The sequence below is a fragment of the Crocuta crocuta genome, unplaced genomic scaffold, assembly GCF_008692635.1.
Source record: "Crocuta crocuta isolate KB4526 unplaced genomic scaffold, BGI_CrCroc_1.0 scaffold231, whole genome shotgun sequence".
NCBI classification, from domain to species: domain Eukaryota; kingdom Metazoa; phylum Chordata; class Mammalia; order Carnivora; family Hyaenidae; genus Crocuta; species Crocuta crocuta.
In genome coordinates, this window is record NW_027528357.1 from 2,854,466 (window position 1) to 2,869,728 (window position 15,263).

Sequence of the window (15,263 nt, forward strand, 5' to 3'; positions counted from 1 at the left end):
GTTGCTAATCTCAAAAAGTACATACTATATGATTCCATTTTTATAGTATTCTTGAAATGACAAAATTATAGAGATGGAGAGTGGATTAGTGGTTGCTAAGGATTGGGGAAGGATAATGGAAGGAAAGTTAGTTATGTCTATAAAAAGACAACATGAGTGGTTTTTGTAACCAAACTATTTTGTATAGTTACTCTGGTATTGGTACACAAAGCTACAGGTGATAAAGTTACATAAAACTAAATACACCACAAGTGAGCACATGTGAAATCTATACAAGATTGATGGATCCTATCAATGTCAATTTCCTGGTTGTAATATTGTGCTATGGTTAATCAAAATACTACCATTGGTGAAAACTGGAGAGAAGAGACATGGGCTCTCTCTGTATTATTTCTTATTACTACAGATGAATCCACAATTACCTCAAAAAAACTTTTTGTTTCTTTTAGAAAATGCATCAACTTGCTATTCTATTTTTGTTTCTGTGAATCCTGGACTAGAATAAAATAAATATCCACGAGTTAGATACTGATAAGAACAAGTAACAAAATAAATACTGAAGTAGATAAATAAATAGAGCAGAGGAGACAGTTCATCCTTAAACAAGAATTATTTCAATTAATAAATGAAAAACAAATATGGAAAACATGAAGTAACTATTAGAACATCACCGCAATAGTTGCAGTGAAGTCCCTTTGATGAGTGCTTATAATAGTGGGTAAAAGTTTCAGGGGGAAAAAAAACAGTTGATTTCAATAGTCCCCATGGACCTCCTCCAATTTATTCATTAATTATAGAAAACAAATGCAACTTTTCAGGGGAGAAACCTGGTACACTCTACATCAACTATGTTACCATAGTTAAAACCACCAGTAACATATCAACATCATACACCCACACTGTAACAATATCTTAATGCATATCATTATGAGAAAACATGAAAAAAAACCCTGAAAGAAATACTACAAAATATCTGACCAGTATTCTTCAAAAGTGACAAGGTCATGGAAAGCAAAGAAAAACTAAGGTATTGCTACAAATGGAAGGAGAATAAGGAAACATGAAAACTGAATATAAAATGTGATGCTGGAACAGAAAAAAATTAGTGGGAAAGCTTTAAGAAATTTGAATAAACTACAGTTAATTAATACTATTGTACCAATGTAAATTTGTGATCATAGCAATATAGTCATTCAAGATGTTAAATTTGTTTGTTTGTTTATTCTGGAGAGAGAGCCAGTGAGCCAAGTGCAAGCAGGGGAGAGGGACAGAATAAGAGAGAGACTCTTAAGCAGGCTACACGCTGAGCATGGAGCCTGACGTAGGGCTCAATCCCATGATCTTAGGATCATGACCTAAGCTGAAATCAAGAGTCAGATGCTCAACTGACTCAGCCACCCAGGTGCCCCTCAAGATGTTAACTTTNTATTTACAGAGTTTCTACAACTATCACCATAATCTAATTTTAAAAACAGTTTCAACTTTGCCATAAGAAACCTTGTATTCATTAGTAGTTACTCATTTCTCATTCCTTCAATACTGTACTATTTTAGCAACTTTTTTGTAAGCCTAAAATTATTTGATAATACAAAAATAATGATCATATTACATTGAATTAAAATTTATATAAATTAAATATATAAAAACATATATATAAACATGTACAAAATGATGACACATTATAAATGGCACATAATCAAGAGAGGAAAATATTAAAGTTCTTAAGTTCTAAAGTTCTTGAGCTACTTAGAATAGCTAAAAATATCAATATTAGACTGTGATTAGTCAGGAATGCATATTACAAATCCCCAGGGGGACCATAGGTTCATTTAAACATGAAAATGCAAACTATAACTAAGTACAACTAATAAACACAGCACCAAATATATATGGAAAATATTGACAAAACCAAGAAGTGAAATGTATAAGTTCCCAATCACTGTGACCTCATTTTACCTTAACAACACTTTTAAAGTCCCCACCTTCAAATACAGTCATGCTCTGAGGAACTGGGTGTTAGCATTTCAATATGAATTTGGGCAGGGGGGGGGTCCACAATTTATCCCCAAACAAGCATATAATGCATAAAGATGTAATTGCTAGAAATAACAACTTAAAGACTGAGGAACACAGCTGTATAGAGACAGAATTTTTTACACCACTTAAGCTAAGTTAGTATGAATTCAAATTAAATTGTTCCAAATTTAGGGTGTTAACTGAAACCCCCAGGGTAAAAATTAGGAAAGTAACTAAAAATTTTACAAAAAAATAAATAAATAAATAAATAAAGACCCACTCAAAACAGTGCACGCGCGCGCGCGCACACACACACACAAAAGACCACTATTGGAACAACAAGGAAACCAAAAAAAGGAAGTGTTTTTCACATATGTATTTTATACATATAAAACATGTATGTACATAGTGGCAATATGGTACTTCATTATGAGAAATTACTTCAAATGTACAAGGATTACACTCACAAATGAAAGAGATTGGGAAAATAAATTTAAAAACAATTATTTTTAATATTTATTTTTGAGAGAAAGTAAGTATAAGTAGGGGAGGGACAGAGAGAGAGTGGGAGACAGAGAATCCAAAACAGGCTCCACACTGTCAGTGCAAAGCCTGATGTAGGGCTCAAACAGATGCACCATGAAATCATGACCTGAGCCAAAGTTGGATGCTCAACCAACTGAGCCACCCAGGCACCCCCAGAAAATGGATTTTTAAAAATCCAACATGGGCACCTGGGAGGTTCAGTTGATTAAGTGACCAAGTCTTGATTTCAGCTCAGGTCATGATCTCATGGTTTATGAGTTCAAGCCCCACACTGGACTCCATGCTGACAGTGCTGACCCTGCTTGGGATTCTCTCTCTCCCTCTCTCCGCCCCTACCCTGCTTGCACTCTCTTTCTCAAAATCATTAAATAAACTTTAAAAAAACACAATCTAACTATAAATTGCCTGTAAGAGACTCATTTGAAATTAAAAGACACAAAGATTGAAAGCTAAAATGTGGTAAAAGATATTTCATGCAAATATCTTTCAAATAGTAAGAGAGCTGAGTTGGCTATACTAATATCAGACAAGATAGAGTTCAAAACAAAAAAAAAATGCTACAAGACAAAGAGATAGATATCATATACTCATATAAGGGTCAAGTCCTGCAGAATATATTAAAATTATAAAAATGAACACACACTAGAGTTACCAAATACATGAAGAAAGCACTGACACAACTGGAGAGAAACATAGTTAAATAATAGTTGGGGACTTCAATAACCCACTATCAACAGCAATTAGAACATCTAGATGCAAGATGATCAATAAAAAAGAGGAACTTGAACAGCACTGTAAGACATATATAGATTATTCCACCAAATAACAGTTGAACCAACATTCTTCTCAAGTGCAGTTGGAACATTCACCAGAATAAATCATACATTAGCTCACAAAACAACTCTCAATATATTTAAAATTACTCAAAGAATGCAAAGTATCTTTCCCATTGCAATGAAATAAAGCCCAAAGTCAATAAGGGAAAGAAAAGTGGAAAATTCATAAATACATGGAAATCAAAAACACACTCTTAAACACATAGATCAAAGGAAAAAAATCATACGAAAAATTAGAAAGTACTTTAAGATGAGTGAAAATGAAAACAGAACATATCAAAATCTATGGGGTTCAGCAAAAGCAATGCAAATTGCAATGCAAACTTAAATATGCAAATATTTACAGTACAAATGCTTACATTAAGAAACAAGAGAGATTTCAAGTCAGTAACTTAATTTTACACCTTAAGGACTAGAAACTGAAACCAAAAGCTAGCAAAAGAAAGAAAATAATAAAGAACAAAGATAAATGTAATAGATAATAGAAAGATAATAGAGAATCTATAGAACCAAAAGCTGGTTCTTTGAAAAGATCAAAAAAATTTAAAAATCTTTAGCTTAGACTGATAAATGATTATGTCAATAAAATTAGAAATGAAAGCAGGGACATTACTAATAACTATTCAGAAATAAAAAGGATTGTAAGAGAAGAGTACAAATAATTTTATGTCCTAGACATTGGATAACCTAAATGAAATAAACATTTCTAAAAACAAAAAAAATTACCAGCACTTACTAAAGAATAAAGGGAAACTCTAAATAGAACTTTAACAAGTAAGGAGATTTAAACAGTAATCAAAATCTACTCTATAAAGACAAGCTAAGAACCAGATAGCTTCATGGATGAATTTTACCAAATATTTATTTTTTCCTACCTGATATTTATTTTTAATATTTTATTTTATTTTTGAGAGCAAGACACAGAGTGTAAGTGGGAGTGGGGCAGAGAGAGAGGGAGACACAGAATCCAAAGCAGGCTTCAGACTCCAAGCTGTCAGCAAAGAGCCCAACATGGGGCTTGAACTCATGAACCATGAAATCATGAGCTGAGCCAAAGCTGGACGCTCAATCAACCGAGCCACCCAGGTGCCCTTCCTACCCAATATTTAAAGAAGAATTAATACCAATCATTCTGAAACTCCAAAGAAGGACTGACCTTATAGAATGAGGTCAGTAGCATCTGATACCTAAGCTAGACAAAGAAACTATGAGGAAAAAAAAAACAACAACAAACCAAGATCCCCTATATAGATTCAAAACTCCTCAAAAAAAATGCCAGCAAACCAAATCCAAAAATGTATTAAAAAGACTATAAAACATGACCAACTAACTGATGTTTATCCCAAAAATGCAAGGATGGTTTAACATAAGACTATCAGTTAGGTTTAACATAAGAATATAAATCAACCAACTGAGTGGCTCAGTAAGTTAAGCGGCCAACTCTTATTTTCAGCTCAGAACATGATCTCGAGGTTTCATGGGCTCGAGCCCTGCATCAGTCATGGACTGACAGTGAAGAACCTGCTTGGGATGATGTCTCCCTCACTCTCGATCCCTCCCCCATTCATGCTTGTCTCTATCTCTCTCAAAATAAATAAACTTAAAAAAAAAGAAAATCAATCAACACATATTTGACAAACTGACAAAAATATGTGCTCATGTCAATTGACACAGAAAAAGCATTTGAAAAAATTCCCCCAAAACTCAAACTATGAACAGAAAAAAATTTCCTTAACATGATAAAGGGAATCTATGAAAAACCCACAGCTAACATCTTATCGCAATAATGAAAAACTGAAAGCTTTCTCACTAAGTTCAGGAACAAGAGAAGGCCTGCTTCTACCACTCCATTCGACAATCTGCTGGAACTTCAAGCCAGAGGAAAAAGAAATAAGAAGCATCCAAACTGGAAAAGTAGAAGTAGAACCATTTCTGTTTGCGGATGACATGATCCTATATGTAGAAAATCCATACAGAATCCACAAAAAAACTATTAGAGGTAGTATGCAAATGTAACAAAGAACACCTAAAAGAAAAGTTTTAAATATAAATTTAAACAAAAAGGTAAAAGACTTATACAATGAAAACCATAAAACATTGATAAAAGAAATTAAAGACCTAAACACTGAAAGACATTTCATGTTTGTGGACTAGAACACTTAATATTGTTGACATGACAATATTCCCCAAAGCAATCTATAGGTTTAATATAATCCCATCAAAGTCTCAAGTGCTTTTTTTTCCAGAAGCGAAGTCACTGATCTTTTAATTCATATGGAACTGCAAAAGACCCAGGACAGCTCAAACCATCTTCAAAAGGAAGAACAAAGTTCGCGGTCTTGTATTTCATGCTTACTACAAAGATACACTAATCAAAACAGTGTGGTATTGGCATTAGAACAGACATATAGATCAATGAAAAAGTACTGAGAGTCCAGAAATAAACTGGTATACTTCTGGTCAGTCAAAAAAATTTTTTTTTAAATTTTTTAATGTCTTTTATTTATTTTTGAGAGAGAGAGAGACAGCGTGAGCAGGGGAGGGTCAGAGAGAGGGAGATACAGAATCCGAAGACAGTCTCCAGGCTCTGAGCTAGCTGTCAGCACAGAGCCTGATGCGGGGCTCGAACCCACGAACCATGAGATCATGACCTGAGCCAAAGCCAGACACTTAACCAACTGAGCCACCCGCAGCCTATGGTCACTCAAATTTTGACAGTAGTGCCAAGACCATTAAATGGGAAAAGAACAGTCTCTCTAATAAATAATGCTGGGACAAATGGATTTCCATATGTGGAAAAAAAAATTAAGTTGAATCAATACCCCTTACCGTATATAAAAATTTAATAAAAATGGACCAAAGGCCCAAATATAAGAGCTAAAGCCATAAAATGCATAAAAGAAGACATAGGGTTAAATCTTCATGACGTTTGATGCTGCGGTCATCCTCAGATATGACACCAAAAGGACAACTGACAAGAAAAAGAAGAGAGAATTTAGACTTCATCAATATTAATATCTTTTGTGCTGCAGAGGACACAACCAAGGAAGTAAAAAACCACCTACATAAGGAGATATTATATGCAAATCATACATCTGTTAATTAAGGTAAACATTAAAAAACCAATCAGTGTAATTTACTGCATTAACAGAGAAAGAAACATATCATACTATTAGTATAATAAAGAAAAATCATTTGACAAAGTTTCTACTCCTATTTACGATTTAAAAAAAACAACTCTCAGCACACTAGGAACAAAAATAAATTTCCTGGGCCTGATGAAAAACATTTACAAAGATCCTACAGCTTGGGGGTGCCAGGGTGACTCAGTCAGCTGAGCATCCAACTTCAGCTCAGTTCATGCTCTTGCGGTTCATGGGTTTGAACCCCAGGTCTGGCTCTGTGCTTACAGCTCAGAGCCTGGAGCCTGCTTCAGATTCCGTGTCTTACTCTCTCTTTCTGCTCCTCCCTTACTCACACTCTGTCTCTCTCTATCAAAAAATAAATAAATAAATGTTAAAAAAAACTTTAAAAAAATCCTACAGCTGACATTGTACTTAATGGTGAAAGACTTAAGATCAGGAATAAGAAGGAAAAGACATCCACTTTCATTCAATATTGTAGCAGAGATTCTAGCCAACCGGAAAGGGCAAGAAAAAGAAACAAAGTATCTACAAATAGAAAGGAAAAATTTAAATAGTTTTTCTTTGTAGATGACATGATTCTGTATACAGAAAATCCAAAGTATTATGCAAAAACAACAACAACAACTATTATAACAAGTGGATTTAAAAAGTTTGAAGGAGGGGCCATCCGGGTGGATCAGTCAGTTAAGCATTTAACTCTGGATTTCATCTCAGGTCACAATCACATAGTTTGTGGGATGGAGCCCCGTGTCTAGCTCTGCACTGAACAGCGCAGAGCCTCTCTCTCTCTGCCCCTACCCTGCTTGTGTGTGAGTGCTAACTCACTTGCTCTCTCTTTTAAAATAAATTAAACATTTTTTTAAAATTTGAAGGAGCCCAAGTCAATATTTAAAGAACTAATTCTGGGGTGCCTGGATGGCTCAGTTGGTTAAGCATCCAACGCTTGATTTTGGCTCAGGTCATGATGTCAAGGTTCCTGGGTTCCAGCTCCCCTTGGGGCTCTATGCTGACAGCAGAGTGCGGAGCCTGCTTAGGATTCCCTCCTCTCTCTCTCTGTCCCTGCCACTGTGCATGTGTGCTCTCTCTCTCTCTCTCAGAATGAATAAACAATAAACTTAAAAAATTGTTTTATCATATGAGAAATTATATAAAGTTAAAAATTAAATGTATAATAAAAATTTTAATTATACCATCTACAATAGTATCAAAAATATAAGATACTTAAGGATAACAAATGTGCATATTTTATAACCTGTGCCATAAAAACTGCAAATCACTACAGAAAGAATAATTTAGGAAAATCCAAATAAATGAAGAAATATGACCTATCACAGATTGAAAGTCTCAATAATGTGAAGATGTCAATTTTCTTCAATTTGATCTACAAATTCAATACACTCCAAAGAAAATTTAGGAGGCAACTTTCTTTTAAAAACTGACAAGCTAATTCTAAAATTTACAGTGAAATGCAAAGGACCTCAAAAAGCCAAAATAGTTTCCAAAAAGAACAAAACTGTAGGACTTCTCTGATTTCAAGACTTACTATAAAATTACAGTAATCAAGTCAGTTTGGCATAAAGGCAACACATAGATCAATGGAATGGAATGAAAAGTCCAGGAATAGAGCATGCATGTATGGTCAATTGATTTTTGACAAGGAGGCAGATGTAATTCCACAGAAAGTGTAGTCTTTTCTAACAAAGGAAAAAAAACCATCTTGAGACGGACAAGATCTTTTTAAAAAAAATTCTTTTAAATTTCTTATTTATTTTTGAGATAGAGAGAGAGACAGTGTGAGCAGGGGAGGGTCAGAGAAAGAGGGAGACACAGAATCCGAAGACAGGTGTCAGGCTCTGAGCTAGCTGTCAGCACAGAGCCTGACACAGGGCTCAAACCCACAAACTGTGAGATCATGCCCTGAGCAGAATTCGAGCACTTAACCGACTGCCAGGCGCCCTGGGCAAGATCTTTTAATAGAACACTAAAGACATGAACTACAAAAGAAAAAATTGATGAACTGAAGTTCATCAAAAAAACACTCTTCCTTTACAAAAGAAAACACTAAGATAATCAGAAAGCAAGGTTGATGGAGAAAACCACATATCTGACAACTGGCATCCACATTATATAAAGAACACAACAATATCAAGAAGAGAATGAGGTGGGTCAAAAAAACAGGCAAAAGATTTTAACAGACACTTAAAAGAATGGCCAATGATGGTATTAATCTTAGGAAAACAAAAATTAATTCCGTAAGGAGATATCACTATACTCATTAGAATGGCTAGCATTTAAAGAAATGACGGTATCAAGAGTTAGTGAATAGGAATTATCAGTTGGTAGTAGAAGTGTTGAAATAAACACGATAGAAAACAGTTTGGCAGTTTCTTATAAAGTTAAATGTATACTTAAGATATAACTGAGTAATTCTGTATGTAATTATTTGCAGAAGAAAAATTAGAACATCATATCCACACAAACACTTGTACATGAATGTCATAGAAGCTTCATTCATAAAGGCAAAAACTCGAACAACCTAAACGTCCATTAACAGATGAAGATCTAAGCAAATTAAAGTGCAGGCCAGCAATGGAAGACCAGTCAATACTAAAAAAATGTACTATTCCTACACACAAATTGAAAAAACAATCACAAAAACATTACTCTCTGAAATAAGCCAGATATAAATGGACAAATATTCTACGATTCCACTTGTATGAAGTATCTAGAATAGTCAAATTCAGGGAGACACATAGGATAGTGGTTACCAAGGACTCGGGGTGAGGGGAGGGTGAGGAGTTATTTTTAAGGAATACAGGGTTTCAATGATGAAAAAGTTCTAGAAATGGGATTGTGGAGATGACTACACAACAATATGAATGTACTTAATACCACTATAGACTTAAAAATGGTTAAGCTGGTAAATTTTACATTATATACATTTTACCACACACACAAAATCTTGCAGAGGGAAAAAAAGCCAAACAGAAGAGGGCACATACTATCTGGCCATTTATATGACATGTCAGAACAAGTAAAACTAAGCAATGATAACAGAAATCACATTAATGGCCATCTGGAAGGAAAAAACAGACTGTAAAAGGCCTCAATATAACTTTTAAAAACGTCCTTACATTTGCCAAAACTCACTGAAATACACACTTAAAACGTATATATATTCAAAAAAAATGCAAACATATTATTGAATGTAAGTTGCACTTCTATATTTTTTAAAATAGATAAATAAGCTTGAGGAGGGAATGAAATGCAACAGGTAGAAAATAGTACTACAGACTAGGGATGCCTGGGTGGCTCAGTTGGTTAAGCGTCCAACTTCGGCTCAGGTCATGGTCTCAAGGTTTGTGAGTTTGAGGCCCACATTGAGATCTGTGCTGACAGCGCAGAGCCTGAAGCTTGCTTTGGACTCTGTGTCTCTGACTCTCTCTGCCCCGCCCCCACTCACACTCTGTTTTTCTCTCTCTCTAAAATAAACATTAAAAAGAAATGTTTTCTATTGAATATAAAATATTTAATAGGGGAAACTTAGCAAACTCAAGAAACCAAGAACACATTATTCCCATATATCTGTATATTAATGGTCAATACAGTAATAATGGAGTTTTCTAGCAATATAAGCAAATTTATTCTGATACCCTGTATTAACAAACTGACCTTCTACCAAGAAACCAGCATTTTGCTGGAAAGCAGAAAGTTGCTGAAACCAAAACAATATGCTCTAATATTTCAGGTGTTCTCCAAGCCTGGCAACTGAAATAAAATAGATCAGTTGGGGGTGCTTGGGTGGCCCCATCAGTTAAGGTTCTGGCTTCAGGCTTCAGCTCAGATCATGATCTCATGGTTCATGGGTTCAAGCTCCACACTGGGCTCTGTACTGACAGCTCAGAGCCTGGAGCCTGCTTTAGATTCTGTGTCTCCTGCTTTCTGCTCCTCCCCCACTCACTCTCTGTCTTGCTGTCTCTCTGTCTCAAAAATAAATAAGTGTTACAATGGATCACTTAGGATAATAATGGCAACTCAGGACCATTAATACATGGAATCAAACTAACGGTAATAGTTTTCAATGCCATCAAGTGTACGGAAGGATAGCCATAGCCATCTAAGTGGTAAAAAGCCTTGTGAGAAGGTCATCTGCGAGTATAGAGAGTAACTAATGTTTTCCCCAACACAAAGAACATTCTCTGAAGTTGACGAAAACTCTACTTGAGGGACTAGAAGAACAGCCAAAGAATTCTACTGAAAAAAATTATTGCTTATCTCAGGTGGCATATCAAATTCAGACTGAGGTATGTACTCTAAATTCTCATACCCTGTATCCTAGACCCTGAAGCATCACTGATGCTATCCTTTATAACTGCAATTCTATGATTTAGTAAGGTAATTTTTTAAAATTTATTTATTTATTTTGAGAGAGAGAGAGCATGCGCACATGCATGCACGCGCGCACAAGTGAGGGTGGGGCAGAGAGAGAGAGAGAGAATATCCCAAGCATGCTCTGCACTGTCAGCACAGAGCCCAGTGCGGGCCTTGATCCCACAAAACACAAAATCGTGACCTGAGTTGAAACCAAGAGTCAGACGCTTAACCAACTGAGCCAGCCAGGCACCCCTAGTAAGGTAATTTTTTAACTTTAGTCTTTTTAGAAAAGCTTCCACAAACATTTTTATGAAATTGACATGAAATACATTTTGAAACACTTCATGTAGTCAATTTTAATTTAAAGTAAAGATGGATAAGATCTACTATTTCCAAACATGCAATTCAAAGACAAAAACTAGTACTATTTTAATCAACTTTTAGGTATGGCCTTTCCTTAAATTTGACCTTTATAATTTATATTAATACATGCCTCTATAGATATCTTCATTTATTAAGTATTTTAAGACCCCAAAATTGGATGTGTATGTTGACAAGTCACTCCAAGTAGACATGCTTCATACATATCATTAATAAACTGAAATGTTAAAACCGAACTGTTATGAACTATCATTTTCAAAATTCAAAATCCCTTACTGCGAATCTTGAAAGCATCAGGAGTTAGCAGAATGACAGTAGATATTCTTACGATGAACTACAGAATAAAGTGAATGTTCATTTCTGGGCAGATGCTAAAACAAAACCAAAGGTAGCTGCTATGGCAATGATTACAACAGATCAACCTACATCAACAGCAAGAGCTCACCTCCATTTTCCCTCCTGATAAGAGAACCACTGCAGATATGTGCACCAAACAATTTGGGAAGTTAAATAAACAAGAAACTGTAAATTGGGAAGTGGTTTGTTCTGGTCTTTCTTTTTTTGAGGCCACAGAAAACCTTTTTCTCTAAGTCTTTGCTTCCATAAGATCAATGATACAATGACATCAAAACATATTCCATTTCTATTCTCAAAAAGTTGTCTCTCTTATATAATAATACATTTCATATAAGATTTTATCTTACCTGGCCAGTTCTTTAATCAAATTTGCAATGCGCCTTTTGTCTTCGAGACATAAATCCTTCAATGATGCACTCTTTATTCCTCCCCTGCAGAAATTCTAATACAAAACAAAAAAATCTTTTGGTTAAACTTTGGCTGAAAACAACTTTTAAGACTTTATGAGAAATCTCTTAAAATTAGTACAGGAGGTAAAATTTCTCAGATACCTTTTCTCTGGAGGTACATTCTTTACCTGTTTCATTCAAATCTACTATGAACTCAAAACAGGCTAAGGAACTGTCTGTCTAACAGGGGACATCGTAATATTTATACACGGAAGCACACAGGAAGAACTGAAATGGCAGAAATGTCCCTGCTTAAACATCAGGGAATATTAAGGAAACAACTTTCCCTTGGTGAATGTCTCAAAACAAACTCCTAATGGAAGATACTGAGAATTTCTCCTATGTCGCAGCCCCTAAGCTGTGTAAAAACACACTAAGGTTGGCAGCAGAGGCACCAGTTGCTAAACTCTCAGTATGTCCTAAAGTTCATTCCAATGGGTACTAGACCAAAGAAAAATAATAACAACAGTTAACACGTACCTAGTGCTTACTGAACGTCAGGAACATTAAAAGTACTTTACATTTATGAATCCATCTCACTTTCACAACAGTGCTGTTAGGCAGGTATTATTTCTATTAACAGTGAGGGTACATATCTCGCCTAGGATACCAACAGTTAAAGTATCAGAATGAGTATATGCTCTCAACCACTGAACTATCCTCTCCCTCTCTTGTGCTATAAGAAGTTCTCCCAGTGCTTGTACATCAAGTACTTGCACATCTTTAAAGCAACTTATGGAGTCATGTAAATGGAAGGAAAATTTGGACAACCACTGTTGTGCCCGAATCGCGAGTCCCAGAGACCTCCAAGGAGCCGGCACCGATGCAAATACAAAAGGGTCTTTATTACAAGCTCGAGTAGGGGCTCACCAGCCTACCGGTGTCATGGCAGCAAGGTGAAGCGAAGAACAATAGTGAACAGGGTTTTTAAGGAGTAAGGGATGGGGTGTTACAGTACATGTAGCATCATCACATAAGCACCAATTACAATTACAGCTTTGACCATTCAGTATCTGTGAGGGTTCATTACTTTTGGTGGGACCCAATCATGACTCTTGAGAATCCTTTGAAGATGACCAATTATGAGGTGAGTTCAAAGGGCCCACGTGGGGTTCAGGCAATGGTGAGAAATTGGCTAGTTTGTATCTGCAGTTCCCAATCTTGACTCAGACCATAGGAATTTTTTTTTTTTTTTCTTTTTGATTAGCTGAATTGAGGGCGGTCTGAGGATGGCTTTAGCCTTGAACAATCTGAGGCTTTTTCTGAGACTGGGACTGGGGGTACGTGCAGCACGAGGTTGCTCTTAATGAAGGACTTAATTTTTGGCTCTTCACTACAAAGTAGATTAGTCCAATTTCTTCAGGTTGCCAAGGATACTCCAAGACCTCTAAAATGAATCCTGGAAATACTGATAGTCATAGAGGGGAAATGCTGAGTCACAGATGGGGAGAAAAAGGAAATTAGATAAAGGAGATGGTAGAAAAATGAAATGAGTTTGGTTTTGGATATGGTCAACTTAAGATGCCAGGAGGATAGTCATACAAAAATGTTTAGGCAAGAAGTTGGAAATGTGAGTCTGGCTCTCAAGTCAGAGAAAAATATAAAAGATTTAAACTTCAGCCATACTGTGGAACGCCTGGGTGGCTCAGTCAGTTAAGCGTCCGACGTCGGCTCAGGTCATGATTTTGCAGTCTGTGTGGTTGAGCCCTATATCAGGCTCTGTGCTGACAGCTCAGAGCCTGAAGCCTGATTCAGATTCTGTGTCTCCCCCTCTCTCTCTGCCCCTCCCATGCTCCTGCTCTCTCTCAATCTCTCTCTCTCAAAAACAAACATTTAAAAAATTAAGAAAAAACTTCAGCCATACTGTATTATGATGTTTAGATTTTTATTTTCTTTATACTTTTCTATGTTCTAAATTTTCCTTAAAATTAAGAAGAAAATTACTTTTGAAGAATCATCTACAAATACAGGATAATAAAATCGGTATTTGAAAGGACAAGGTAAGAATCAGAAGGATATAATACTGTGGGAGAAAAGGAAATGTTTCAAGGAGAGTTTGGGGATAATGGTGCTAAGGAACAAAAATACTACACAGAATGTGAAAGAAGTCACTCCATTTGGCAATGGAAGAAGTTGCTGAAAACAGCTGAGAAGACATCTGAGTAGCGGTGGCATGAGTAGAACAAAGAGAAACCCCTTCACGTGGGCAAGAATTTCAGCAGCACTGGTTTTACGGTACTTGAAAATACAAATGCTGTCAATTAAAGAACAAACTGTAGTATACGTATACAATGGAATTCCCTAGGCACTGGTTGTTATACCATTTATTGGCTTTCATCTTCAAACCCACCCTTCCAAGCTCTGCTTTGTGATGCAGGGGCTGAGACTCAGAAACCGCACTTCTTTGTCACATGGCCCTCTGTTAAAATCTGCGAACAGGGAGAACTAGAGGGAGACCAGAGGCTGTCAGAAGAAAAGACACAATCCTCCCTATTCATGTCCTGGTTCCACCATGTCCCCCAGCCAGAGTGCCATGGCACGCACCGTGAGTGCCATGGCACGCACCGTGGCTGCAGTTTATAGCCCTCCGGGCCCTGGCAGAGCCAGCCTTGAGCATGTCTCCTCGGGGACGGCAGTACCAGAGAGGTGGCTCCCCATCCTCCCAAGTCCAGATTCCAGCTCTAATGGGCCCCTCCTTCAAGCTTCTAGGTGTTAATAATTCCAACTTGCTCTGGCTGTTCTCCTAGCGATGGGAGCTGTTGCTTGCAGTTACTGAAATCCTGATGAGGTCTCTTTGCCTCTTCAGTTCTCTGGCACCAATTTAGCAGATCTTTATATTAAACATGCTCAGTTAAAATAACTGACTAAATTCTGATTGAACTATCACTGAAAATAAATGGCATATAACTATGTACAACATAAGTAAATTTCATGAACATAATATTGAGAAAAAAAAGCAAATGATGCAACACGCATAGAATTAGCTCATTTATATAAAGTTCCAAACACATATAACACTGAACATTATTTAAAACACAAGTATGCATTAGACTATACAGGACAAGGGTTGGTAAACCAGCTGCAAGCCAAATCTGGTTCACTGCCTATTTTTGTAAATAAGGGGTTCTTAAAACATAGCCATGTACATTAATTTATAC

The 15,263-nt window shown here is 36.2% G+C and overlaps 1 protein-coding gene across 6 annotated transcripts in view; it reads right to left on the minus strand.

The window, feature by feature from the left end:
* The window catches only part of KIAA1328 (KIAA1328 ortholog), a 334,223-nt gene that overhangs the window by 302,777 nt on the left and 16,183 nt on the right, over positions 1–15,263 (minus strand). For all 6 annotated transcript variants that reach the window (XM_077753785.1, XM_077753786.1, XM_077753788.1 and 3 more), the window contains one exon: positions 12,004–12,098. In XM_077753785.1, coding sequence (XP_077609911.1) covers positions 12,004–12,098 — 95 coding nt within the window. The remainder of the gene's footprint in view (positions 1–12,003; positions 12,099–15,263) is intronic.